Source organism: Macroventuria anomochaeta (genome assembly GCF_010093625.1).
Source record: "Macroventuria anomochaeta strain CBS 525.71 unplaced genomic scaffold BU25scaffold_45, whole genome shotgun sequence".
Classification (NCBI taxonomy): Eukaryota; Fungi; Ascomycota; class Dothideomycetes; order Pleosporales; family Didymellaceae; genus Macroventuria; species Macroventuria anomochaeta.
The window spans coordinates 110,803-136,416 of NW_022985406.1; the positions used below are offsets into that span (position 1 = coordinate 110,803).

The window sequence follows — 25,614 nt, forward strand, 5'->3', positions numbered from 1 at the left end:
TAAGTCCGATTGGGTCATGAAACCCAAACTCGATCTGATAAAACCACACTCGCTCGTCCCTGACAAGCATGGTCGCTCGTATTCCAGACTCGTTTCATGCAGTTCTCGAGAAGTAAGGCCTGAGTCACCGCTGCAAGGCCCCCAACCAGCCTTTTCATCCGTCGTTGGTGGTTGAATCAGGTCTGCCACTCCGTAGATCAGCTCAAAAGCAGCTGGACGCGGAACAATTCTCAACTCCTCATGCCCAGTATCACTAACAGCTCAGTTTTGCATCGTGACACAGGAACTTATAAGCAGTGAAAGTCGAGACGTCTTGGTGCTTCCAAAGCGGGTCACCGAGTCGACGAAACGGAGTCCGTGGGCTGCATTTCGTACTTGGGTCCGAAGCGAAACCCGCCATATCCGAGCATCTGATAAGCACCGGGAAGTCTAGCTGGCTAAGCTTAGTAGCCCAAGCTTTGTGGGGTAAATCACAGGGTCTGTCTTACATCTACGGCCGTCTTCAGATCATCCCGTGGAACTGTTCCTAGCTCGAAAGTGCACAGGCTGCAGACGTTATACCGGCTGTAAGTGTATATCATAGACAACGATCTATTCTTACGATAGGGTATCGAGATAGGCGCACTTTATCCAATCTTCCCAACGCCAAATCTCCCAACGCCAATGACCGAATACCAATTGTAAAACAAGCCGTTCATGAAATGGTAGCTTGAGGCAAAAAACGAGCTTTAGCGACGCTCGTTCCTTCCTCCAATGTTCCTTTCACGAGTTCGTCGCGTCTTCTCTACAGCCAAGGAGTAATTTCTGTCTTCCTCCTCGTCCGCCAATTCTTGCTCGACCTGCTCCCTGATCTTCATGATCTGCTCCTCAGTGATTCCCTTGGTGTTGACTACAACACTAGGTGCACCCTCCATGTACCGCAGGTTCTCCATGGCTCTTTCGACGAGCTTCTGTAGTGCTGGGTCTGTATTCAGGTTGTCGTGTCGCTTTGTGTTGTGTAGGTCCGGATACAGTCTGCCACCACCGTTTTCCTCACCCTGAAACGCTTGAAGGTATGGGATGTGAGTTGGCAAATCGTCGTGCAATGTGGCGCCGACACAGACGGCAGTTTCGTGGCACCAGGTTCGGGCGACGTTGCGAGGTGTGTATCCTCCACCCCCAATAAGGATGAGAGGGCGTCCGAATGACTTAACAGTCTCAATGCAGGAGCCATGTGCTTTGATATTGAGATTAAAACGACCGAGACGATCTCCACCAAGAGAGTCGGCGCCTGACTGAAGGACGATGGCCTGAGGGTTGTACTTCTCGACTACCTTGCTCGTGACAGTCTTGAACAGCGACTTGTATTGATGATCGTCGATGCCATCGTCGATGGGAATGTTCAGGCTGTGTGCTTTACCGCGGTTCGCTGGATCCTTTGGACCAATCTCGTCGATGTTGCCAGTTCCCGGGAAGAATGGCCAACCGTGCCTGTCGATACCGTACTTGTGGAATGAGAGAGTGAATACACGGTCGGTTGACTCAAAAGCTTGTTCTACGCCATCGCCGTGATGGACGTCAATATCAATATATAGGACTCGTTGGTGCTGGGTCAGCAAGAGCTGTATTGCGATGACGATATCGTTGACGTAGCAAAAGCCAGAGGCTAGGTTCTTCTTCGCGTGATGCAGACCGCCGGACCAGTTGATGGCTATGTCAGACTGCTTGTTTAGTAAGTTGTAGGCTGCACTCATGGATGCGCCGGTGTAAAGTGACACATAGTTCCACAAGCCGTCGAAGACTGGGCAGTCATTTGAATCACCACCGAAGCCATAAGCTATGTACTGTGCGTCATCAGGTTTGGCGTTCTGAGGTGTGATTCTGCGCATAGTCAGAAGCGTGATTCAATCGTGATAGGGCGATTTCGTAACTTACTCGCTCAGATATGACAGGTACTCGCGGTCGTGGAAGATAGCTAGCTCGTTGAAGTTTGCTGGGCGCGGTTCGTAGAGATCCATTGTATACTCGAGCCCATAGGACAGCACCAGCTGTTTGGTCAGAGTCAATCGCCAAGGCTTCATTGGATGCGAGCTTCCGAAGTGGTGATATTCCACGTGTGGGTTGTAGTGGAAGGATACATTGTATCCTTGCGGCCTCTCTAGTCCGTAGTCTTCAGCTTCCCTTGCGATAACCTCTTGCTTCTCTGAGTCGTTGAGGCTTTTGAAGTCCTGAAAATCTCCGGTGTAGATATCGTTGACTGGCGAAAGGTACTCTTCAACAATATTGTTGGAAGGTCTGTTCGACATAGGGTAGCCAGAAACGCGCATGATGGTGAATTGGATGTCGAGGTGGGGATGCCATCGTTGTTTGATTGGTAGGCTCTTGACATTCTGCCGAGCTGCACGTGAGGCGCTAGCCGCCAGGTTCCTGGCTTAGCTTGTTAGGGCTGGATGCACAAAGTCGAGAACACTTACGCGCCTCAACTAACGTATATCAAGTAAGAGTTGGAATCCTGCAGTGAAAGTTAAGTTCGAGGCTTGCGAGATCAGCAGGCAGTGACTGAGGGTGTTGCTCGACCTGGTCACAGTGCGCTTGCACTTACTTGCATCAGAACTCGCGCTTTCACTACGAGCAACCATCAACAAATCCTCAACTTCCATCATTTCGACAGTCTACTAGGCCACTCTGAAACATCCTGAGCACTTTCGCAGCGACTGTTTTGCTGCGCCTGAGGAAGGTGGGACTAAATTTGCGAACAACCTCATCCAACTCTATCATCGACGGTATCTCACTATGGCCATCGCAGAGGACGCTGCCACTATTCTCGAGCAGTTCATTCATGATGGTAAAGTCAAACTTTTATATATGAGGGTTCATGAGCTAATCGTAGCCAGTCGCCAATCTCCCAGCAGAAATCACGCATCTCTATGAGGAGGTGCAGGCAAAAGATGCACAAATCCAAGAACTACGGGCAGCGATTCAGCAACGCGACAATAGTCTTCAGAAGTTCATCAAGCTAAACGGCAGTCTGGTCGTGAACCCTAAGGAGGAGCCCTACAACAAGGTCGTTATCCAGAACTACGAACGAGCACAGATTCTGCAAGAGGAGAAGATTGGTCTAGTAGAAAAAGCAGCCGCACTTGTAAGCTTCATAATCGAGGATCAGAAACACTACTAACAACACCTTGCAGCTCGATCGATACGTGAAGCGACTGGACATCAAACTGCGAGATCTCCAGAGCGATGGATCTATACCTGCAGATCCACAGATGCCTTCCCTGCTTAAAGACTCACCAGGAAATCTAGTACCCCCTCTATCATCGTCAAATACAGGCGCTAGCATTCCACTACACCCGGTCTCTGGCAACCAAGGTGGAGGTGCCCCCAATCTTGCGCAGGCAGCTGCAATCGCACGCATCACAAACGCCACAAACGCGAACATCAACCCAAGAGCAGCGCCGATGCAGAACATGCAGACACAAGCTCTGCTGAACCAGCAGCGACTAACGAACGCACAAAGCGCGATCCAAGCTAGTGCACGATCAGAACGGGAGCTGTCAGCAGGAAGTGACAGCAAGCGACGCCGACCAACAGGCAACATTGGGCCTCTCCCAGCAGCCCCCTCATCTCTAGGTCGACAAGGCTCAACTGGGCCGGGAACGCCCAAACCATCAACTCCAGGTTCACGTGCTGGCAGCGTAGGACCAAGACATGCTCTCACAGTAAAGAAGGCTAAGCCGCAGCAACCATTGCGCAAGGCTGCCCTGACCGCCAAGTCTGGGGTCAGCAAGAAGCGTCGCAAGGGTGGATCGAGAGCTTCACCCTCCACGACAGCTGAGGATGAAAGCGTAGCCAGCGATGCTGGTACAGAGGACGAGGAAATGTCTGGTGTTGCTGGAGACCCAGAGGAGGAGGAATCTGACGACACCAAGTACTGCTTTTGTCAACGCGTTAGTTTCGGTGACATGGTGGCTTGCGACAACGACAACTGTCAGTATCAGTGGTTCCACTGGGAATGTGTGGGGATCAAGGAGGAGCCAGTGGGCGATTGGCTGTGCCCTGAGTGCAAGAAGCAGCCGGCACAAAAGATCAAGCGGGTGCGTTAACGTTGTGGCGCATTCCAGATATCTACCGGCAGCGGGAGAGGCGTTGGAAACGGCAACCACGACCGGCGTGTCGCCCAAGCTCTTTGGTCTTGTTATATACCCTTATGAAATTGAATGTCTTCACCCCGAAATGATGTGGTCCCCACTATGAGCTGCAAGGATCGCCGTCTGAGCCCGTTACTGTGGGCATGGCAACCGTCTCGATCGTCAAGCTCGTCCCTTGACCAGGGTCTGCGTACCTCGTAAAGCAGTTGCCCGTTTTGCGGACGACCGTTTGGCAGCCTTGGAAAGAGCCAGTCTGGTGACAACATGACAGAACCACACGCGCTGAACTGCACGGAAAAACACTCGACCTGATCGGCGCCTGACCACACAACGCGCACCATCAGGCCTTCTCCAGAGCGCGCTCCACATCGCGAGCTTTCGTGGCATGCAGCGGCGCAGGGCGGGCCAGTGCCATTCGTCGACGCTCCAGGCCAGCTGCAGTTAGCGCTTCGACTTCCAACAACGCTCCCCAGCCAAGACGCGTGAAAGGGGGCATCACCGACATTTGGACAGGCGAGCAGGCGGGTCAAGCATTCCCTCAAAAGCCTGCTAGTCCCGGCACCGCGCGTTGCAGGCTCTCATCGCTCCCTCTGCTGCTGCGCTGCGGGGTGTCACGCCGGCGCTGCCTCTCTCCCTCCACGCTGTCATTCCAGCAGCATTGTGCACGCCGCTACTGTTTGATGTCGCTCTTTCACGCTCGCAACGCCGCCAATCGCGACTAGAAGCCGAGGCGCGCCAATCCCAATCTTCCATCACAGTCAGTGTTTCACGCTTGCCCAGCAGCCGCAGCGCCCTCCGGCGACATCTGCAGGCCTGAACTTTGATACGGACTCCGATACGCACCAGGCACGCCAGCAGCGACAGCGGCAGCCCGCGCTGTGAAACACCGTGAACGCACCATGAACACCCGTAATGGCACGCTGTCGCCCGTCTCGACTGACAGCCAGGAGTGGTCCCCCATAACTCGATACACGAACCTGGCTAGCGAGAACCCATATTCGCCCACGCTGCCGCCGAGCACCTACGGAGGGAGTCAGTACGGCGGCAGCAGCACCGATGGAGGCATGCTCAATGGAATGCGCCAACAAGGAAACGGCAACCCGTCGCCGCCCAGCTCTGTAGGCCGCTCGAGTGACGGCACAGGGCTGTATGCCGCCAGCCTCGCTGGCAGCGAGGCCAGCATGAGCAACAGGAAGATGCAGGTCCTGGAGGAGACCATGGCCGAGCACTTCAGAGTGCTCAAGGTGTACCTCGGGCCGTATTTGAACGACGCGCAAGGCAACCCCCGACCTAGTAGAGCCAAGGACAAGCTTACGAGGCTGTCTGGCGTGCAATTCCAGGAGCTTAGTACCGATGTCTACGACGAGTCGTTGCGAAGGGAGCAAGACCGCAAGCGTGGAGGACCAGGCGCGCCAGGCAACGATACGCCCAAGTTCCTGCTGCCCAAGAACAACTTCCACCCAAAACGCAACCAGGCAAGACAAAAGCTGTCTACGCTGCCTCTCGAGCGCTTCCGCCAACTCGCGACCGACGTCTTCTACGAGCTGGAAAGGAGATTCCCACGATTCACCACTGGTGATATGGCGCGGTCAGCGAGTCCTGCAGCCAGCATTGCGAGTCGCATAAGCAACAGAGGGCCACCCAGCCGTTCAGGGACACCTAATGGGAGCATGGACAGCAGGATGGGCGGCCGGCCATCGCCAGGTCTCGGATACAGAGGGCCGCCTCCACAGGGAGACCCACGAGGCATGCAGGGGCCCCCAGGAGGACTCGCACCAGGATCGCAGGCTAACGAATTTGGGCGACCGCTTCCAAAGACTTTTCAACAGAATACCATTGTGCCGAACAAGGGCACATTGGTAGAAGACGACGATGATAGCGCTGCGGATGACGACGATGCATTCAACCTAGAAGGTGCTGCAGCTAGACGGCAAACAAACAAGAGTGCCAAGAGCATGAGCATGGCGCAAGAGAAAATGGTTACAGAACTACAGAAACAAGTCGCAGAGCTGCAGAGCAAGACCAGTGCCCTGGAAGGCACGTTACAGGACAAAGACGAGGAGCTGCAAAAGCTAAAGGATGCTGAGGGGACCAGAGACAGCGTAAGTTTGGTCAAGTCAAACGACAGCCTCCTACTTACACAAATCAGACCAATGCATCAGAGCGCGCTGAATGGGATGAACTTCGGTACTCGCTCCAAGACAAAGTAGAGAAGGCAGAGAACCTGAACGCATCTCTACGATCAGAGCTAGACAGAATACGCAGCGACCACGACGAAGAGCAGAAAAGCCTTCGTGCGCAAATCGCCGACCTCGAAACGAACCCACCACAACAAGCATACAACAACGGTAATGACGAATGGAGACAACGGTGCGAAGAGCTGGAGCGCGAGCTGAGCGAGCAGCAGCAGGTTGCGGAAGAAGTTCGAAGAGATGCCTCTACGTTCTTGCAAGAGATGCGCGAACTGTCTGCACGCAGCGATGCTGCTGTCGAGAAAGAGGAACAGCTCACAAGCCAAGTGTCGACATTGGAGGAAGAGCTCAAGGAGTGGAAATCTCGATATGCCCGTTCGAAAACGCAGCTCCGAACGCTCAAGGCTTCATCAATCGGCTTATCAGGCCTCGCATCGCCGGATATTGCCAACTACAGCCATGACCCAAGCTTCTCGACACCGGATGGCTTGGTTAGAGATGTCCACGTCACTAACTTCCAACTCAGTATCGACGAGCTTCTCCAGAAGGCACGCAGGGTGGATTCCGAGCAGACACTCGAGAGCATGCGCAGTGTAGTCAAGTGTGTGCGTGCAATCACCGGCGAAATCGACAGCACGCCGCTCTCACAGATGCAATCGCCTACTAGCAGCGTCAGTGGCGACTTGATGGCAAGTCCGGAGAAGCAGCAAGCAAAGCTGAAGTCACGCGTCAGCGCTACTGCCAACAACCTCATCACGGCAGCGAAGAACCATGCCTCTTCGAATGGCCTGTCACCTGTCAGTCTTCTGGATGCTGCTGCAAGCCATCTTTCCACCGCTGTCGTCGAGCTCATTAAGCTCGTCAAGGTGCGACCGACACCAGACAATGAATTGGACCGTGATGGGCTAGACCGCGAGGAAGTCGATGACATGCCTATGCCGCTGAAGCCAACGGTTTTCAGCGGATACAGCGCTTTCACGCCAAACAGCACAAGCAATAATACAAGCGACAACAGTAGCAGCAACAACACCAACGGCGTAGGTCCTGACCGTGGCCACCAGCGTGGGCTGAGTAGCAAGGGCAGCAATGCGACCGGCTACAGTGCATACAGCTCACCCTACAGTGGGTATGGTCGTGAGAGCTCAGACTCGAATGGTGCAAATGGTGAGATTGATAATGGCATGACAGAGTTCAAAGTAAGTTAATCGACGTTGCCTATCCGAACATACCTAACAAACGCCCAGAACTACCTTGAGGACCAAACTGCCCTCCTGGTACAGAGCATTCAGCCACTGGTCAATCTTATCCGTTCCAGCCCCGACTCCACACCAGCCGAGGAGCAACAGATCTACACCTACATCCAAGACATCTCACAAGCTGTTGACGACACTGGAGACCGCACCTACGATGCTGTCAAACAACTTTCCAACCCCGCTTTGCAGAAACATGCAATCCCTGTTGTTCAAGTTCTTGATGACTGCAGACGCGATATGCTGGACATCGACATCCGCAACGGCGGACGCGACAAGATCCCTCCACTGGCTTTTAAGACGGCCAGAGCTCTAAAGGTATGCGCTTCTTCGTCTCCTTGTTGTGTCTCTATACTAACGATTGATAGGAACTCGTCCTTCGCATCGACCGCATCGAGTCTGGCGAATTGACCGTTGAGCAGACTCTCAAGACCGACTTCTAGTCCCCGCAAACAGTCCGCGCAAACGACTGACGTTTGCAATCGCTTTCAATGAGCACCTATGTAACGATCCACTTCCCTGCTTTTACATTATACCTACAGCCTCGAATGTGCTTCGACGCGGCGTTCGCAGGTCTTTGATGGGTAGCGTCTTATGCACCCCTCCTGTTGTTTGCAACCTGTTCATGTTGGATACCTCGACTCGCTGCTATGCGAGCATGCGACATCACGAATGGTTTATACCTTACCCTACCTATTGCTAGTGTCTGTTATCAAGGGCGGGTTCGTTGTGCACTGCTGAGTGCTTGTGTGATCGACTCAGTTGTATGTTCCAAGGGCAATACTAGTCAAACCGAATGTGCTAGTAGCAGCTTCGCAAAGTCGGATTGAACGTGTACAGTTACCTTGTAGTAATGATTTGAGCCTGTGGATCACTTCATGATACCTCTTAGTTGCTGCTTCTAAGGAAAAAGTCGACCACCGACCGCTCCTGCAGGATTGTGGCGCTCACCTTCCTCATGCGACGAATGCAATGACCCCACCAGCCACAAATTCGCGCTCACCTCGGCAGCAACTTGGCATTCAACCTCATGACTGCCTACATCAAGTAAAATGAAACGGACCAGCTCTTCAATCACTCTTCATACGCAGCCCGTCGCGGCATGACGTCACGTTACGTACCCCATGTGACAGAATCATGTGGGTCACTTCCACACTTGTGGCTGTGGCTAGATGCTCTTTCTTCAAGTCTGCGCGCTTTGCTGCAATTGCACTTCAGACTCCAGAGCTGTTTACATCACTCTGAAAACTCCCAGCAGCTCTATTTCGACATCAGGCGCAAGGCCGGGTGAACAGACGAGTACTACTACCGTAAGAGGAGGACTAATTAGCACTGCACAATGGCGTTCCCCGGGCAGCAACAACAGATGCATTCGCAGATGAATATGCAGATGCCACCGTACAACGACTCCATCCTGACTATTACCGAAAAGAGTTGTGCCGATCCATATGTGCTTTGGGACAAGGGCACATACTACATGGTAAGAGGAAATGTAACCTGAGAAGCAAGCCAGTGCTGACTCGACAAGACCTGGACTACCGGTTGCTCAGTCGAGATCTGGTCAGCGGACAGTCTGTTTGACTTCGAAAAGAGGTGCAAGAAGGACATCATTTGGTAAGCAGTGTCGGGATCAGCACAGCCGACCATTGTTCCCTATTCGCACATTTGCGTGCTGTACACGTTGAGATCCGTGATTGACTTCAGTAGGTGGGCTCCGAAAGACCAACCGTACTCGGGCGATGTATGGGCGCCAGAACTTCACGCCATCCACGGTCGCTGGTACGTGTACTTTGCAGCCGATGACCCAAAGCATGGCAACAAATCACACCGCATGTTCATTCTTGAGGGGCCACCTGCAGACCAGTCGCCTCTAATTCCCGATAACTGGAAGTTCTTTGGACGTGTCGGCGGGCTCCCGGATGACCAGTGGGCCATTGACGGCACGGTCATTACCCTTGGTGGCAACATGTTCTTCGTATACTCGGGCTGGCCTCTAGGTGTTCACGAGAACGAGTCGCGACAAGAGATTTATATTATCCAAATGACCTCACCAACACAATGCACTGGTCACCCTATCCGTATCAGTACACCAGACTTACAATACGAGTTCTCCGGCTCCAGTGGTATCAACGAAGGGCCACAATTCCTATGCTCGCCGGACGGGCGCTGGATGGGCCTTGTGTACTCATGTGCTGGCTCCTGGACCCACGAATACAAAATGAATATTCTGTACTGGACTGGTGGTCACCCCCTGGACCCGCGATCGTGGGCCAAGTCGAACCGCCCTCTACTTCAAGCCAGTCATGACGACACCCCACCCTATGGCCCCGGCCATGGCAATTTTGTGCTTGTCAACGGTCCCGGAGGCCCAGAGGTCTGGGGTGTCTTCCATGCAACCGATGCGAAGACTGGCTGGGAAGGTAGGAAAGTACGTGTTATGCGTGTTGGCTGGGGCCATGGTGGACCGTACATGGGTAGTGGGGAGTGTGGGAGGTGTTGTGATGATGTGAATCACTTCATCCAAGGCTGTCCTGGAGGTCAATGTGGAGGCAAGGGTCACGCTGGAGGAGCTGGTGGGGGTGGAGGGCAATATATCCAGGGAGGCGCGCATGGTGAGCACGGCAACGCGAGTGGGAGTGCGCACATGAAGAACGAGATGAAGAACTTGATGAAAGAAGGCAAGGGCTTGATCAGTAAGTTTCTCAAGTAAGATACTGTAGACGGCATTGGCACGCCTACGTGGGGTTGTGGAGGTGTACGCAAAAGTTTTGAAGAGGGATATGTATGAATACGAGTACGGCTCAACAGTATATGAAGTTTTCTTGTTTCTTTGTCTATCTCTGACTTACAAATGAGGAGGATTATACTGGCTCAGATGTAGTTGGATAAAACGCAGACTTGTATATCCGCATACAATATGAAAGCTATTGACTTTTGCAGTTCACACAAAGCTATGGTCGTACTCGGGACTCCAGAAGTTCCGTCGTGCTGATCTTTAACTCGGGCTACGTGTTTGTGGATCTTACTCCGACCCTATTCACACCTACAAGGAGTTCGACTCCCGTATCATGCCCTAGTGCTCGACCCACGGTTTGCCATTTTCGGTTGAGGTTACTTGCCTGACTTCGTAACCGCGAGCCGCTCACATGTCGTCGCTGCCCCACTGTCGGATGTCGCGCGCACTTTGGTCAGGTACACCCCACAATTCGGCCGACCTCACGTGCTCGCTTGAGCGTCGTGCAGCAAGACGAAACATCGTGCTAGGCACCAATGTTTGTACCCGAGGTATAAAGAACAATGTTTGCTTGGTAGTAAAAGACATCATCAGATCGATCTTCTCACCAATTACTCACCATCCACTACAATGGCCAAGGTCTCTGGGATCTGCGACTCTCGCTTTGCAGCTGTGAAGGACTTGCTCCAGTCTAGGATCGACGCAGACGAAGAACTAGGAGCTTCCCTCGTTGTCAATATCAACGGCGAGAACGTAGTCGATATTTGGGGCGGCTACGCAGACACCGCCAAAACCAAGCCCTGGGAAGAAAACACCATCACGAACGTCTGGTCCTCCTCCAAGACGGTTCTCAGTCTCGCAGCCCTCCTACTTATCGATCGCGGCCTGCTCGATCCCTTCGAGAAGGTATCCAAGTACTGGCCAGAATTCGGTGTCAATGGCAAAGAAGATATTGAGGTCCGACATCTGCTCTCTCACTCCTCGGGTGTGTCTGGCTGGGAAGGTCCCATCACCGTCCAAGACGTCTGCGACATCCCGACCTCCACCGCCCGCCTCGCAGCGCAAACACCATGGTGGACTCCTGGCACAGCCTCAGGCTACCACAGCCTGACCATGGGCCATCTGCTCGGCGAACTCATCCTCCGCATTACAGGAAAGTCTATTGCGCAATTTGTCGCCGACGAGCTCGCTGGTCCATTGAACGCAGACTTTCAGTTCGGCGTCCCCAGCTCCGAGTACCACCGCGTCGCCGAGATCATTCCCCCTCAGGCACCGCCGGCAGACTGGAAGCCTGAAGCTCCCACAGACGCGGCAGGCATTGACATGACCAGTGTGTTCGCTAAGACGCTGCTCAACCCAATAATGGACGCCAACATCGCCAATCAGGACTTTTGGAGGAGTGCGGTGGTGCCAGCGGCAAACGGGAACACCAATGCTCGCGGCATTGCTCGCCTCCTCTCCTTCATCTCATGCAACGGCACGGTTGGCGACACGAAGCTGTTGGACCCAAAGACTGTGGATCTGATTTTCAATCAACAAACACTCGGCCCCGATCTCGTCATCACCGCCAAAGCGCGCTTCGGCGTCGGGTATGGGCTCAATAATCCCGGTCCCGGCGGAGCAGGGTACTGGGTACCGGAAGGTAAGATCTGTTTCTGGGGTGGCTGGGGAGGCAGTATGGCGATTATGGATGTTGGACGCGGTGTGACGATAAGCTATATGATGAATAAGATGGGAAATGCGGGGTTGGGGAGTGGGTTGGCGAAGGGGTATGTTTGGGAGGTTTATAGGGCGTTGGGGGTCGAGATCCCGGGGGAGGAGGATGAGGTGAAGGCGTGAAGAACAGTGACATGTTGGTGTCAGCAGTGGAAAACATTGTCTCACACCTTTGGGGCGTCCCATTGATCGTAGCGATAACCTACAGCTAGTGTACGCCATATCACGTGTTTATTAGCAGATGACTGAGGGAGACTTTCGCAATCAGCAGAGATCTCCCTCAATCGCTCATCTCCAAGATGGCGAAACCTGCCTATGCAGAGTTCCTTGCCGTGGCTCAAGGCGAACTCAGGTGTGTCCTGGCATGTAAGCTTTTGGGGCGGTCTGTCGACATTGTAAATTGTTCATGTACCGGTATGAAGTCCATTCGTCGGGCGATGCCAATTGTGGTCAAAGTCGACGGTCGGATAGGTCGGCTCGAAGGTCTGCACTCGAACCTTGCTGATCGTGACGCTGATGTAATGTAACTACGTGGCCTAAGTCACATGATATTCTATTGAGGAAGGCACTGCCCGAGGGGCAAGTGCACTTACCTCTGGGCTGAGAGCTCCTGTACACAGACACCACCAAAACAACAGATAGTAATACAATCATTGAACACAGCCCCCAACCAACACTGCTCACGCAGTTACATGTAATGCTCACGTGCGTCGTTTGTTCTCTGAGCATTGTCTGTAATTTGCTCAGCTTGACATTGTGGGGACGTGTTTGGAGTCGTACATGTAACTGATGATAACAATATTGTCTCCAGTGGGGTGACACCTTGGAAAGCTTGAACTTGAAGCTTGTCGTCCGCCCACTTCACCGTAATCGAACGGCCTTTGTAGGCCGATAATAGAAACGATAGGATTCGAACATGACAATACCAAGCCGCGAGGTTTTGGTTTCGACGTGTCTTGTCCTATTATGAACAACTGACACTATATCTTTGACACTATGCCATTCGACCATTACCTGGTGGTACATCTCGTATCCGTAGTAACTCAGAGGGAGCCAAATGTGTCCGAGGGCTTACATGATTGGGCAGGAGCACTGGGACGTAAAGTCACATCTTCCGCGAAGAAGAAGAACAAAATATTGTGAGCAGGTGGATTGGCCTTGGTAGACTCGCTCGCCAGGTGAGGACACCTAGGTTGCTGCCGCCAGCAGCTCTTGAGCCAAGCAATTCACTCAATGCTCAATAGACCTACTACAAGCGATGCACGGAAGTTTTCGACGATGTTATACTCGACCGTATTTCGGAAGGCTTGTCTCTTCTCCAAAGCGAACGTCCGTGGGCCATCTGGATTCGAACATGGTATGGCAATGAGACAGCCTCCGACAGCGGCTCATCTAAAGATACCATGACTCGTGCAAGTGCCGATGAGGCGTATCTCCGTTTATCACGAAGAGCTCTTCACCCCATGGAGCATCATGGAGAACTCGATGACAACATTGCAGGTCCATTCTTCTTTGACAACGATGCAGCTGCCTATGGAGTGAGGTCGAGAAATGCAGATGATGAGGTCGAGTTGATGGGAGAGATACCATCATGCGTTCTGAGTGCTATCATGCGGTATCTTGATGCCATGGAAGGGAGCAGCAAGTCTGGCTGGAAGTTTAGGCTGACACAGACGGATGAGCAGCTAGCTTTGGATCAAGCGTTACTTGTGCTGGTGGCAGACCAGAAGGCTTTTGAAGGTGGCTGAGTCTTGATGGTTGCTCTCAATCATAAGGGGCAGGTGCTGTGCATGCGTCAAAGATGCAAGGCGTATCAAGTTTCTCTGAATGTAGCGTTCTGGAGGGATAAGGGTGAGCCGTTGGATATAGGTGGAGAAGAAGAGGATGTGATTGACTACCGGGACGCGGATGGGTCGGGCAACGGCTGGGATGACGACGCCCCATGCTGAGTCTTGCCATTCGACTATTTCATAGACATTGAACTCTCTATCATTCCAACTCTTCATCACTGTATAGCTCGACCTCATCTGAGTCGTTAGAAGAATCATTTGAGTCCGAAGATACGGTACGCCAATCGCCCCATTCGTCACCATCGCTATCAGAAGGCGAGTTGATGATGAGTTCGACACTCGTTTTGGAGTAAGCCCTGACCATGCGCTCCCAGTCATAGTCCAGCTCCTCAGCAGGCACCTGAACATTGAGCTGAAGAACTTTCAGTTGAGGAACCATTGTAGTATACTCGCTCGCCATGCGCTCCAGAACGGGTAAGAAGTACTCTTCGTCAGAGCCCCATCGTATTGTGAGGCCAAGAACCTCGAGTGCAGGAGGCAAGAACTCTAAGACAGTCGCGGAAGCGCCTGAGCGTACGTCCACCACCATGCGTAGAGGACATTTCAGATGTTTGAGCATCTTAAACTTTTCAAGACCGCCGTGATCTGGGCCATCGGCATCTTTGTGCCAAGGATCGTGGAAAACATCGAGACGCTCGAGAGACTTTCTTTGGCGCCACAAAGCACTCTGCAGCATGGCTCCAGATCCGTCCAGCAGTACGCTCTCCTGATTCGCGTCAAATCGGAAGCTCTTCAAACTTCGTGCCGAGCTGATGAGAGTTGTCAGTGCGTCAAAGCGCAGGAAGCATTCTTCCAAGATGAGCTCTTCGAGATTGTTGCAACCTTCTGGAAGTACACGCCTTAGCTCGGCTGGTGCTCGCATATCCAGTTCAACCTCACTCAACTCCCGCACTTCAAGCTTTTGCAAGGATTGCAAACGTAAAAGAGGTATCATGTGATGTATGACCATATTTTGAGCGTCAATGCGGACCGACTTCAGGGCACTAAAGCGATGCGCGTGCCCAAAGTACTCTGCAGTCGTTGCCTTCTTAATAAGTTCAGGCCATTTAGCTTTTGAGTATGCTGAGATCTGCCCATCCTCAACATCGAGTGACACAAGATTGGGAGTATGCAGCATGACAGCCGTGTGTAGAATGTCGAGCTCAATCTTGTCAGCATTGCAGCGAGTAGCCCAGCCCTTCCAGTCAGGGAAGTCGAGAAGTCTCATTCCTTCCTTTATGATCTTCTTGTCTCGTGCATTCGGCGAGTACCGTTTCCTCTCGAGATGAGCATCGTCACCGTACCGAAACTTGGCATGACGGACGCTCTCACCGAGATGTGGATTCGTGACAAGGGTGCGAAGAAAGAGATATGGCTCGCAAAAGTAGCTGTCGTATGTAGAGTAGATCTTGTCGCTGACAACACGGTGAAGATGGTGATTCGTCAACGAGAGACTCAGGAGTGTGTGTAGTTGAAAGTCTTGCATGTCAATGCCGGGAAGGTATCTCAGGATCTCCAGTATGAGCTCGTCAGGGAGATCATGCAGTGTGGCGTAAATGCCGGCAGCTTTGGGTTGCTGCACTTTGGCTGCATCTTCTCTTTTATTAAGTCGCTGGTGTTTGGTGGTCTGCGATGGCAAAGGAGGAAAGTCGGTGTTGTTGATGATTGCCATGTGGCGAATGGCAAAATCACGACCTAGTGAAGATGGAACACTTAACAGACACGGACGTAGAGGCGCTCGTAACACAATAGTCTGCACCGTAAAATGCTGGTCGGTCTCGCGAATCGCAGTCTGATGTTATTCGAAAGGAGGATTGCAGGTGAAGGAGTGATGGGTGACACCAGAGGCAAGGTCAACGATTAGTCATAAACGCGCTACGTCATCCTGGAATGTTTCAACCATCGAGCGCGTTGTGGAAAACAAACCACAATCCGCTTTATCATTGACATGAGAGCATGCAATCACACCTTCGTATTCGAGCATATGCACTGTCGTACATGGCGATCTCGAGAGCTCTCCGCGCGCATGGTGGCGTACACCTGCAGCCCTGAATAACAATCATTCTCACAACTGCTCCCAGTACGAATACCACGGTTGCAAAGGATTGGGCTCAAGGAAAGATGAACATAATGTAAATATTGTGCGAAGTACAGATCTAGTCAAACGAGGTGCAAGGGTACATAGTGTGGCTCAGTCTTGAAAGAATAAATGGGTGGAATGAAGTTGTGGCTTTTTGCTAATGAGATCTTTAGAGCGCATGCCAAATTTGTTCAACGTTCGGATGAATGTTTGGAAGTTATTTGATACAGTGATGGCGTGCCTGATCAGCCTTGAATCAGCGCTGCGGAGGCCGAAATAGCAGACACAATCTGTCAGATAATGGCGGGACATTCTCCAACAGACCATGCTCAACTCAACGAAATTCAATTCATCGGCGTACAAGCCTGTCACACAAGTCAACAAAAAAGAATTTGCACGGGATACAGACCAGGACATCAAGCCGCAATTAAGACAGATAACTTGGTGGCGCAAGCTCGTTCCGTTATGCATCCTTGTTCCGACAGGTGTCAGCCTCTCCATCCTCACAGTTCATCTACGCGAATTCATGAGTGATGGTGCATTATACAATTGGTCTATATGGAACCGGGTCCTTTTGCAGGTGGTCGTCCATGTCATGTCCTCAATATTGGGTGTAATGTGGATGTATGCGATGTGTATGGTCACTAATCACTGGACGAGGCACCAATTGTCCAAACAGACAACACATTGAGACTGTGATCTGCTGTAACCCAAACTCGGGCTGACTGAAACCTCCCATGGACGCTCACGCTAGCCACACTGCTTGTTCTCAACACGACCTACATGCCGATGGTGCTGTGGGCCGGCGCGCTCACTCCGGCCTTCACCATTAGCGTGGCCATGAACATATCGTTCTTTGGTAAGACTGTCTATCCTAGTAAAGTGGCATGGTGTGGATGAATATATCATTGAATGGCACAGGTCGCTGGCCTAGTTCGTAGTACCCAGTAGTGGATCGAACGGCAACTACACATATCTGAAGCCGACTAATGGCGACGATTGCTGGAACAAAGAACAACCGAACGGGACGTTTACAAACTGCCTGAAGCGCTTCCAAACCGGCAACCTGCTACGATCCATCGCGACAGCATCTTCTTCAGATGCGAAGTCTAGGGTACATTCAAAGTGGGACAATACCGGGTTCCAATTCGTTGGTCGCTCTTTTGGAGTGGGTGCAGCTGCAGGTCTCACGGATCGCCCCGTTGCTGCACTTCGCAACGTGCAGCAATACTCCTATAACGAAGTCGGATTTTGCACGGGGACCAAGTGCATCTACAACGAGTCCTCTGCCCCGTATATCGATATTCACGACACGCCCCGGTGACTCTACGTTCCCCAGTACGTACTGAGCATGGGGAGCTTTGCCAATGCTGACTGGGACGAGATTGTGAGGAGCAACTTTACGAAAGCAACGGATTTCTACGCGCAGTTTGGATGGTTTGGGACTGAGGATTAGTACGTTCCATCACCCACCGGTCAATGATGATCACAGATGGATGTTCGGCATGGTCGCCGGCTCAAAGTACACTCAGCTGAGTTGGACTCAATGCGAAATTGCCTTCGAGCCGTCGCTCTTCACGGTCGATGTTTCCTTGGTCAACGCGACTATCAAGGTTTCACGCGTCGAACATGCACAAGTTGGCGACCTGGACCCAGCTCTAAACCTGCGGTCGGCGGCTATGGATAACTACTGGTTGTCGTATGTCACGGCTGCACGTGGAACATCGAACGTCGGCGATGCGTTCATGGAGAGCATTAAGAGCCTTCGAACGAATCGCTCAGTATGGTCCGACATCCACGCCCCCGACTACAGAAGCCTGGTCCTCGACGCCATTACCGAATCAGTCGACGCAGTGATAGACGACTCGTTGGTAGCGTTAGGCAGCCTCGCCTTGAAATTTTCAAACGCCACATAAGTAGTCGACACCACAGCGAAAACATCTGCTGCCCAGATTGATTCCAAACCGGTCATCCGGGCAGTTGTGGTCTTCAATGTTCTGGGCCTCGTTGGAGTCACTACAAGTTTATTCTTGCTTTGGAAACCGTACGTTTTAATCTTTGGGTATAGCGATGTCGGATCTGTAGTTTTCGGTTTCATCCAAGGCATGACCGTTATAAATCAAGATAGCAGGGCAAAGAGCGATGGCGAACAATCGTGGAACACTGACCCTAAGGATCGTCATATTGGACGACTGGTGGTAAGCCTGCAGACACACAGGGCATAATGAACCCCAGATGCTCTTTCTCGATGATGTAGATACAATGTAATTATGTGCTGTGGAAAATTGTTACCGTGTTGTTGATGTTCCTTCGGCGCTACGTGTGAAGGCAAGAGCCCCATGACTAGCGCGCCAAAAGCGGACTGGCAGCGCTTGGCCCTCACACACTAAGCGAGCGGAGCGGCGTCCATATTCCCACATATCGCGAAAACCACGATCTCGACGACAGCCCACCCGTAGCGACTTTCAAGACCACCCCTCCGTCTTTCTACACATCAGCCAAAATGGAGAACGAACGCGGCGAGCTCGTTGACCGTAAGGACGCCCGTAATCTGCTGGTGCTGGGATATGGAATATCGCAATGCGATTGAACCCAGGCAGGGAGTTGCAGTATGAACAATCGCTGACATTTTCGCAGTTTACGTCCCCCGCAAATGCGTAAGACTGCACCGCTCGACCTGACCCTCCGCACGCGATACTAATTCCCTTGTAGTCCGCTACCGGACGCATCATCAAGGCCAAGGATCACGCCTCCGTCCAGATCAGCATCGCTAAGGTCGACGAGAACGGTCGCTACACCGGCGAGAACCAGGTCTACGCTCTCTCTGGCTTCGTCCGCGCCATGGGCGAGTCCGACGACAGCATGAACAGGCTCACACAGCGTGACGGCTTCCTCAAGTCTGTCTGGTCTGCGTCGAGGTAAATGGTTGTGGAAACGGAGTTGAGGTACGCGCGCGCCAAGGCAGCCTTGGCTGGCAACGTTGGAAGGAAGAACATTCGCTGACTGGACATAGGATATTCGGAATCTGAGCTGCGTCTCAGAGGCGTGGGCGTGCATTTCATGGCGACTTAGGCCTTCATCTCCTTTCTCATGAAGACTATTACGGTGTCACGAGGCAAGGAAACCGGTTAAGAACCAATACGATCGAATCCAAAAACGCTCCTCCGCCGCTGCAGTGCACTCAGTGCATGTCATACAGACCCATATACATCGCAAGAGTTACAAGATGTCAATTGACAGTATTGTTGAACGCTGTGATCTAGATTCTGAAAACAGAACTTATATTGTTCTACGCAAATCTAATCTCGCAGGTCGACGATACCTATGCCAGCAGCCACGGCTACACCTTCAGCATCCCTCATCCAAAAAAATCCCCACCATAAGCGCTCCCAACGCACCAGTACCTTGCCTTGCTCCAGAAGGTTCGGCATGATCCGGCATAGCGTTGGACTCGCTGTCCGTTCACTCGCATATATCGTCGATACGACCACACTGCATTATCTCGATTCCGCCAGTGGACAGCGCCGTTGAGTGCAACAACAGCGACTAGCAAGAACCTTATAGACGTCAAGTGCCACAGCGCTCCGATTGCAAGGCTTGGCGCCCAGGACACAACTATAACCATACATCCATTGTTCAGCGGTCTATCACGCGTCTAAAAGCGCGGTCGTAAGACGCAAACATTCTAAATTACCAGCACACCCAACGCAGTTCTGGACGCTCAATTTGGAAAGCCGCTTCATTGCTAGCCGCCCAACTCCATCTCACCTCGTATTCCTCTACCCCTCCACACCTCGCTCGTACCCTAGTCTCACACCAATCAAACAGCATGTGTCGATCTTGCAGTGTAACTATTGACGAGATATAGGTACCGGTCTGGATCTGTTGATCAGCATGGGACGATACCGAGAATTCCTGCTGCCACCACTGTGGTGGTCACTGGTGTGAAGAATTGGCGGCACGGGTAGGTGTGCGCATCCCCGGAGACCAGTGGCTTGGGACTGTTCATCTTTAATGATCGCGGATAACCTCGAGCTTTAGGGCAACTATTGATCTCCGCTGTTTTACTGTACCCGCCTAGCAGGGCTGCAGCGCTCCCGACTGCGCGCATCCATACCGCAGGCAGTGGTTACGGTCCGCGATCCAGCTATGCATGATTCACACCGATCGACGATGTTGGTCAACGACAACATAGATGTATCTCCACGACAGCTTGCATGACATTGTCTTACTTTGTGTAACAGCCCAGTTCACCATGATGATCTCGTCAACTCAGATTAGTGATCCCGGCAACAAGGTGTGACCATGTGCTGATATACCTCATGATTGAAGTTGGCACGCGTCAAGTCACCAAAGCACTATGTGCAACTTACAAGGCTGGCTTTAGATCACTGCCTGCGGCTCCACTATGCGTATTGAACAACAATGTTCACAGGGCGCAGAAGACTCATCCCAAAACACTTTCACTTTTCACAACAACCGCTGTTCCATTCGTTCAACTTGTAACATCTCTGTGCTTGGCACGTAGTCCTATCTAGCGCAAGGCCAAAGCATTGGTGAAATGCTGCCATTCTCATTTTAGTGAGCATGGAGTAGTGAAGTCAAGGGACCGAAAGCGTGCATACGTACAGATGTCACGCGCGCTCGTCGGTACCACAACATGAAGCAAGTAAGTACAGCGATAACGGCATTGTAGTCAGAAGTAGCACAGCGTCGCTGCACGTGAGCATGGAGCGTTGAATGCTGATCTCCGACACATTGGTGATTGATGTTTGGTTTCCCAGCACAGTGGCCCTCGGAAGTCAGCACACCATGCTCACTGCAGAAGTGGAGAGTCGCCACCTCGCAGAGTCACACCTGGAGTTTGAGTTGACGTTTACCACTAAACGTTATACAGAAGGCTTTTGAGGCACCGACACAGCACGTGTCAATGACAGTAGTGTAACAATGCAATTGTTGTGTGCTAGTCTAATTGTGTACAATTGTCCGATCGTTCTGCCGCTCCAACGTGGCATTCCACGCGACGCCTCGCCTTGCATCCGGGGAAGTGGGTGTCGGGGCGGAGAAAGTAACGTTTCCGGGAGTCAATCTTGGCGGTGCTGAGCGGTGTGAACATGCGGGCCTGTTGCAGCAGTGCGCCTCCATGCGCATCGACGTCAAGCCGCGCTGTAACATCCGATCTATGGTGCGTGATACCTTCGAATGTACTCATTGTTACCGCGAATGGAGATGTCAAGTTGAAAATACACCCGTCTGCGGACCGATGCCAGAAGCCGAAGCAAGGACGCGGACCTTTTTGCTTTCCCCTTTGCGACCGCCATCTGGAGTTTGGCTGCGCTGATGCTGGCCGCCGGGCGATGGAGGTTCGCTTCCACTTTCTCCGAACGTGCCACGGACGGCAGATACGGCTCTACTCTCCCTGACTTTCCAGTCATCACCCTTTTTCACAGGCTTTGATCGCTCTTTCTCTGCTTTTTTGCGCAGCAGATCCTGCATCTTCTCTTCTCGGCGGTTTCCTGAGACGCAGTCGCAGAGACAACCTTCGGTGGGACAAGCGCCGTCAGAGAGGACGGCGTCGGCGAACCAGGTGGACAGACAATTAGTGTGACCGCCGTGACCGCAGAGAGGGCACCAAGTCCATAGTGTTGCTGGTGTTGGTATCCACTCCTCCGGTATTGATGGTGAGGGTCCGCTGTCGGCATCGTCTGGTGAGACTGCATCTGTGGTGATCAAAGATGATCGATTCCTCTTGTGACCTTTCTCATCCCGATGTTTTGATTTCGACTTTCGCTTTGCAGTGATGGGCTCAAATGCCGGATACTTGCCCCAGCATATCGGACAGGGTGCTTGTGCGCGCTTGCATGATTCACAGCGCATCTTGTCTTTGGGATTATTGATAGGAGATTTGCAGCTAAGACACAACAGACCAAGCTGAGTATCCTTCAACGCTTGTTCGTAAACGGCAGGATATGTAGGGTAGGCAAGCCGCCGTAGAGAAGCCGCAGGGTTAAAGAGTGACAGGCTATGCATCTGTGCATGGTACGTATGCAGGATGGACTCGGCTTGGTACGGATTGATCCCTGTGGCTATCAGTTCGCCCAGCTGTGATGAGAGAATTGCTTTAGCTTGCGTAGGCGTGAGGCCCAGTGCTGTGAAAGTGTCTGAGAAAGCGCTCAAAACCTCGGTGACATCGATATCTGATGAATCAGAAGGTGAATGTGTCTGTGGTAACAGCGGCGCCAGAAGGAGTAGAAGTAGCGACGGAAATTGCGCGTCTGACAAGGTATCCGTGTGGAACTGGAGGATACTGTTCAGCAAGCCAACGACCGTGAAAGCAGACGTGCTTTCAGCGTCGATGCGCAACGCCTCGAAATCCGACAACAACAATTGGTTTTCTTTTGTTGGCACGGTCGACTGAGAAACGCTCTTAGTAATAACGGGTGAAGTCACAGATGGCTTGAGAACTTGTGGCGACCTTAGATCGTCGAAGATTTCCGGTATGATAGTGCCGCTGGCTTCCATATCAGCACTGTAAGTTGACGAAAACGACGTGCCTTCTTGGCTGCTGGCATATGCGGATGATTCGGAGCTGTCATGACGCATGAGCTGATTCCTCCGTCGCAAGGCGTCCATTTCTTGGGTGACCCTTTCAGTGCTACTGGGTGGCATCAAATGTCCTGTGTCATCCTGGCTCGAGTGTGGGTTGTCGTGCCGAGCTTGAGATGTCGTAGGAACTGGAATTGCATGCGGGCCTTCATTTGTAGTTGGGCTCACCCTTCTTTCCTGATTGATGTTGCACGTGCCCAAGGGCCTACCGAAACTGGACTTGTCCGGAGCATGTTGCCAGCCTATTGACAACGCCTCCATACTACGAAGATCAGAGTTGACGCTCTCAAAGGAGCCCGACGCTGAGCTTCCATGATGTGAGTCGGTGGACGCAGAGAACATAGTGAAGCTTTCGCCCGAATCATGACGCTCCAGCGGTGGAGGGACGTTTGGGTTGTTGTCTCGAATAGGTGCTGGGTTGAGATTGAGCGGTATCCGTGGCGATGCCCGCCAGCTACCTGCTGCAGCTCGGCGCTCTTCCAACCCCTCAGGAGAGTCGTACCAATGCCCTCCATTGGACTTCGACTGTGTAGGAGGTGCGAGCTTCTGGCCATTGTTGACTTGAGGTACTCCCATTACTGATGGTGGGAGATGGATTTTGTCATCGTGATCAGGATCAGGAAGCTCAGATCTCCGTAGATCTCCAGATGCTGACCCAGAAGTATTGACAGGCTGTGCAAGCGGTGTTGCCAGATTGGATGTGCTCTCGATTTGGGTAGCTGGCTTAGTCAATGGTGATGCTGGACGTGGCTTATCGAGAGTACCAATAATTGCACGGACTGCGGGGTTTTGTGGAGCGCCAAAAGATCTGTTCTGTGCATGCAACAGCCCAGATGTATTGTTCCGACCCTCAAACTTGGCCTTCTTGTCCTTCAGCCGTAAGCTTCTGTGTAATTCTGCACGGCGTTTGGTTGCATTAGCCATTGTCGTTCCAATCAACGTCCAGGTTTGCGCAAGTCTATGATATGCAGCTCTTTGTGCGTACTCGGCATTCTGTTGGAACGGTTGTTCGAGTTCGAGATACGATTCTAAGACCGGGCGATCGGGTAGCGATTGGGCCTTGTATTTCTGAGCAAGGTATGCGAAGACTTGCACGTTGACAGCACCCGGTAGAACGCCCCGGAACGCGAGCTGGTCCGGCTGAAATTGTTCGCTTTGTGTTCTCATTGAATCAGGCAAAAACATGACCTTGGGTGTAACATCTGATGGAGGGGTGCTGCTGAACGACTTTGCTGATCTATTGCTGGCGGTACGGCCATGGTGACGCTTCATCGATGAGGCGAGGAAGCTGTCGTCGAAGCTATTGTCAGCCGAGCTTCGCAAACTGCTCTTCTCAAGGCTACCGTGCTTCTCGGGTGGAGCACCGAGGTACATGTCATCATATGAGAGGCCTGTAGGACGTCGTTGCCGTGATCTCTTCTGCGCAACGCCGCTCAATTCTCCGTTTGGTGAAATCGCAATTGCCTGTAAAGGTCTTCGTTCTGTGATTTTTGGGGCATGATGAACGTCGTTCTGCTGGAATATGCCTTCCTTCCCAACCGTCCATAGCGTGTCACGTGTTTGCCAGAGCATGTCTGACGGTGGACTTCGAAACTTGTTAATCTCTTTGTAAGGTAAATGTGGCCGTCGAAAGTCCCAAATATGGATGACTGGGTGATCACGATCATATGATGTCGCCACCTGTGTGCACTGGAATGCGCCCTTCTCATGGAACTCGTCAGACCAATACGGTGGCTTCCATCTTGCCTTATGTACTGGATAAGGTGTAGTCAGAACATAAGCAGCCTTCTGCCTTCGGCCATCGACTGAAAAGTCCCAAATCTTCAATGTTCGATCAACACCAGCACTGAGTAGATGTTTTCCATCTGGATGCCAGTCAATGGAAGTGCACGTCTTCTGGTCGTGCGCCGGGATCTTTTGCTTAGGTCCTTTGTTGTGGCGGAAGTCCCAGCGTTGGATGGTACCATTGTCCGTACCGAAAGCGAATTCAACAGCATCAGTAGGAGACCATTGAACATCTCGAATACCACCGCTGATACCAGAAAATTGGTCTCGGCTTGTACAGGCAGCGGCTTTCTGACGCATGTCTCGTAAGTCCCAGAGTCGGACAGTGGCGTCATGACTTGCAGAAAGCAACAGGTGGCCCTGATGTGGATTGAAGGCGAGTTTGTGGACTTGACGTGTATGCTCATGCAGTCTGACGAGCTCCACGCTGGCACGGTTCAAGTCGTACAAGATGACCTTGCCATTGGCAACAGCAGTCGCAATATGCGAGCTGAACTGGCCATGGGACCACTTCACATCCTGAATACCCAAACCCTCACGTTGCCGTGCATGAGAGTCGGCATAGTTGAGTACAGCAGCTCGCAAGTTGGTCTCGTCGACAATCTTAGTGCCGTTGACACGTACTGTCTTGAGAATCTCCTTGCCAGCAAGCACGGCGTGCGTTCTCTCACGGTTGATGTCAAGGGCAGAGATATCGAGGCCTGTCTTGTGTGTGGCATCAAGCGAGTAGCCAGTTCGAATACTGTATTACGGGCTTAGTGGACGAAACCCAGACGGAAGGTGACAGGTGAGTCAGTGCAGTGCAGGTGAGATGTTTGGTGAGACTAACGGCTCGATCTGGAAGGGACCACGGGAAGAAGTCGAAACACGCCTAAAGTGACAAGACGAAAACAACCACAGCAGTCCCGAGCGAGCTGTACATGAAAATAGATGAAGTAGAGATGGACCTACCCGAGCAGTTTCGGGACTAGTGGATTCACAGGCCCGCCATCCGGACGACTCGCCTGCACGCTCGGGGGTCGCGAAGCATATGCCGCCGACTGTAAGGGTTGGGCGACGAAACGCTCAAAGTACGAACGACTCTTTATTTTTGGCGGCGGCGGTGGGGGCGCCGGAGGGATCGAAGGCGAAGCAATCACTGAGATCCGTCGGTGGTCAGTCATGTGTACGTGTTGGTGTGGAACACCCTGGCGCACAGCGTGGTGGAGGCAATACTGGCGCGGGCGGTGAGCGGCGAAAGTGACCGCAGCACACGTGTGCAAAGCAAGTGTCGTAAGTGCAGCCCAGAGGAA

General features: G+C 52.4%; 10 protein-coding genes across 10 annotated transcripts; 7 read left to right on the forward strand and 3 right to left on the reverse strand.

Annotated features, from left to right (window-relative positions):
• Positions 1 to 599: 599 nt before the first annotated feature.
• On the reverse strand, positions 600 to 2,314 carry BU25DRAFT_377837 (putative histone deacetylase). The gene is made up of 2 exons (XM_033704157.1): positions 1,915 to 2,314; positions 600 to 1,860 (listed from the first exon to the last, which is right to left on the reverse strand). Exons 1-2 carry the CDS (start codon positions 2,304 to 2,306, stop codon positions 729 to 731), a joined length of 1,524 nt encoding a protein of 507 aa, XP_033556555.1. The 5' UTR covers positions 2,307 to 2,314; the 3' UTR covers positions 600 to 728.
• A 138-nt stretch (positions 2,315 to 2,452) lies between these two features.
• Positions 2,453 to 4,192, forward strand: BU25DRAFT_402697 (uncharacterized protein). Its single transcript, XM_033705052.1, has 3 exons — positions 2,453 to 2,824; positions 2,874 to 3,121; positions 3,171 to 4,192. Exons 1-3 carry the CDS (start codon positions 2,773 to 2,775, stop codon positions 4,083 to 4,085), a joined length of 1,215 nt encoding a protein of 404 aa, XP_033556556.1. The 5' UTR covers positions 2,453 to 2,772; the 3' UTR covers positions 4,086 to 4,192.
• Positions 4,193 to 4,609: 417 nt separating this feature from the next.
• On the forward strand, positions 4,610 to 8,438 carry BU25DRAFT_415306 (uncharacterized protein). Its single transcript, XM_033707507.1, has 4 exons — positions 4,610 to 6,232; positions 6,280 to 7,518; positions 7,567 to 7,890; positions 7,941 to 8,438. Exons 1-4 carry the CDS (start codon positions 5,030 to 5,032, stop codon positions 8,013 to 8,015), a joined length of 2,841 nt encoding a protein of 946 aa, XP_033556557.1. The 5' UTR covers positions 4,610 to 5,029; the 3' UTR covers positions 8,016 to 8,438.
• Positions 8,439 to 9,000: 562 nt separating this feature from the next.
• BU25DRAFT_415307 (glycoside hydrolase family 43 protein) lies at positions 9,001 to 10,494 on the forward strand. Its single transcript, XM_033707508.1, has 3 exons — positions 9,001 to 9,052; positions 9,101 to 9,186; positions 9,280 to 10,494. Exons 1-3 carry the CDS (start codon positions 9,050 to 9,052, stop codon positions 10,280 to 10,282), a joined length of 1,092 nt encoding a protein of 363 aa, XP_033556558.1. The 5' UTR covers positions 9,001 to 9,049; the 3' UTR covers positions 10,283 to 10,494.
• Positions 10,495 to 10,609: 115 nt separating this feature from the next.
• BU25DRAFT_211496 (beta-lactamase) lies at positions 10,610 to 12,309 on the forward strand. The gene has a single exon (XM_033701206.1). The coding sequence runs from the start codon at positions 10,937 to 10,939 to the stop codon at positions 12,143 to 12,145; it is 1,209 nt and encodes a 402-aa protein (XP_033556559.1). The 5' UTR covers positions 10,610 to 10,936; the 3' UTR covers positions 12,146 to 12,309.
• A 1,176-nt stretch (positions 12,310 to 13,485) lies between these two features.
• BU25DRAFT_352337 (uncharacterized protein) lies at positions 13,486 to 13,770 on the forward strand (the record flags this gene model as incomplete). The annotated part of the gene is made up of 1 exon (XM_033703404.1): positions 13,486 to 13,770. The coding sequence occupies one exon, from the start codon at positions 13,486 to 13,488 to the stop codon at positions 13,768 to 13,770; it is 285 nt and encodes a 94-aa protein (XP_033556560.1).
• Positions 13,771 to 13,890: 120 nt separating this feature from the next.
• Positions 13,891 to 15,680, reverse strand: BU25DRAFT_211482 (uncharacterized protein). The gene has a single exon (XM_033701205.1). The coding sequence runs from the start codon at positions 15,521 to 15,523 to the stop codon at positions 14,012 to 14,014; it is 1,512 nt and encodes a 503-aa protein (XP_033556561.1). The 5' UTR covers positions 15,524 to 15,680; the 3' UTR covers positions 13,891 to 14,011.
• A 1,696-nt stretch (positions 15,681 to 17,376) lies between these two features.
• Positions 17,377 to 18,213, forward strand: BU25DRAFT_211599 (uncharacterized protein). Its single transcript, XM_033701207.1, has one exon. It carries the CDS (start codon positions 17,428 to 17,430, stop codon positions 17,845 to 17,847), a length of 420 nt encoding a protein of 139 aa, XP_033556562.1. The 5' UTR covers positions 17,377 to 17,427; the 3' UTR covers positions 17,848 to 18,213.
• A 148-nt stretch (positions 18,214 to 18,361) lies between these two features.
• Positions 18,362 to 19,158, forward strand: BU25DRAFT_415313 (40S ribosomal protein S21). The gene is made up of 4 exons (XM_033707509.1): positions 18,362 to 18,465; positions 18,569 to 18,588; positions 18,644 to 18,876; positions 18,945 to 19,158. The coding sequence occupies exons 1-3, from the start codon at positions 18,435 to 18,437 to the stop codon at positions 18,851 to 18,853; spliced, it is 261 nt and encodes an 86-aa protein (XP_033556563.1). The 5' UTR covers positions 18,362 to 18,434; the 3' UTR covers positions 18,854 to 18,876; positions 18,945 to 19,158.
• A 1,798-nt stretch (positions 19,159 to 20,956) lies between these two features.
• Positions 20,957 to 25,485, reverse strand: BU25DRAFT_402714 (uncharacterized protein; the record flags this gene model as incomplete). The annotated part of the gene is made up of 2 exons (XM_033705053.1): positions 20,957 to 25,064; positions 25,274 to 25,485. The coding sequence occupies 2 exons, from the start codon at positions 25,483 to 25,485 to the stop codon at positions 21,164 to 21,166; spliced, it is 4,113 nt and encodes a 1,370-aa protein (XP_033556564.1). The 3' UTR covers positions 20,957 to 21,163.
• Positions 25,486 to 25,614: the final 129 nt, after the last annotated feature.

Excerpts from the sequence above, each read along its gene's own strand:
- BU25DRAFT_377837 (XM_033704157.1), bottom strand. The coding sequence starts at position 2,306 with ATGCGCGTTTCTGGCTACCCTATGTCGAACAGACCTTCCAACAATATT. Across the intron at positions 1,861-1,914 it reads TACCTGTCATATCTGAGCGA|AATCACACCTCAGAACGCCA; the intron begins GTAAGTTACGAA and ends GACTATGCGCAG.
- BU25DRAFT_402697 (XM_033705052.1), top strand. The coding sequence starts at position 2,773 with ATGGCCATCGCAGAGGACGCTGCCACTATTCTCGAGCAGTTCATTCAT. Across the intron at positions 2,825-2,873 it reads CGAGCAGTTCATTCATGATG|TCGCCAATCTCCCAGCAGAA; the intron begins GTAAAGTCAAAC and ends AATCGTAGCCAG. Across the intron at positions 3,122-3,170 it reads TAGAAAAAGCAGCCGCACTT|CTCGATCGATACGTGAAGCG; the intron begins GTAAGCTTCATA and ends AACACCTTGCAG.
- BU25DRAFT_415306 (XM_033707507.1), top strand. The coding sequence starts at position 5,030 with ATGAACACCCGTAATGGCACGCTGTCGCCCGTCTCGACTGACAGCCAG. Across the intron at positions 6,233-6,279 it reads CTGAGGGGACCAGAGACAGC|ACCAATGCATCAGAGCGCGC; the intron begins GTAAGTTTGGTC and ends TACACAAATCAG. Across the intron at positions 7,519-7,566 it reads ATGGCATGACAGAGTTCAAA|AACTACCTTGAGGACCAAAC; the intron begins GTAAGTTAATCG and ends ACAAACGCCCAG.
- BU25DRAFT_415307 (XM_033707508.1), top strand. Across the intron at positions 9,187-9,279 it reads TGCAAGAAGGACATCATTTG|GTGGGCTCCGAAAGACCAAC; the intron begins GTAAGCAGTGTC and ends TGACTTCAGTAG.
- BU25DRAFT_211496 (XM_033701206.1), top strand. The coding sequence starts at position 10,937 with ATGGCCAAGGTCTCTGGGATCTGCGACTCTCGCTTTGCAGCTGTGAAG.
- BU25DRAFT_211482 (XM_033701205.1), bottom strand. The coding sequence starts at position 15,523 with ATGGCAATCATCAACAACACCGACTTTCCTCCTTTGCCATCGCAGACC.
- BU25DRAFT_211599 (XM_033701207.1), top strand. The coding sequence starts at position 17,428 with ATGTTCGGCATGGTCGCCGGCTCAAAGTACACTCAGCTGAGTTGGACT.
- BU25DRAFT_415313 (XM_033707509.1), top strand. The coding sequence starts at position 18,435 with ATGGAGAACGAACGCGGCGAGCTCGTTGACC. Across the intron at positions 18,466-18,568 it reads ACGCGGCGAGCTCGTTGACC|TTTACGTCCCCCGCAAATGC; the intron begins GTAAGGACGCCC and ends ACATTTTCGCAG. Across the intron at positions 18,589-18,643 it reads TTTACGTCCCCCGCAAATGC|TCCGCTACCGGACGCATCAT; the intron begins GTAAGACTGCAC and ends ATTCCCTTGTAG.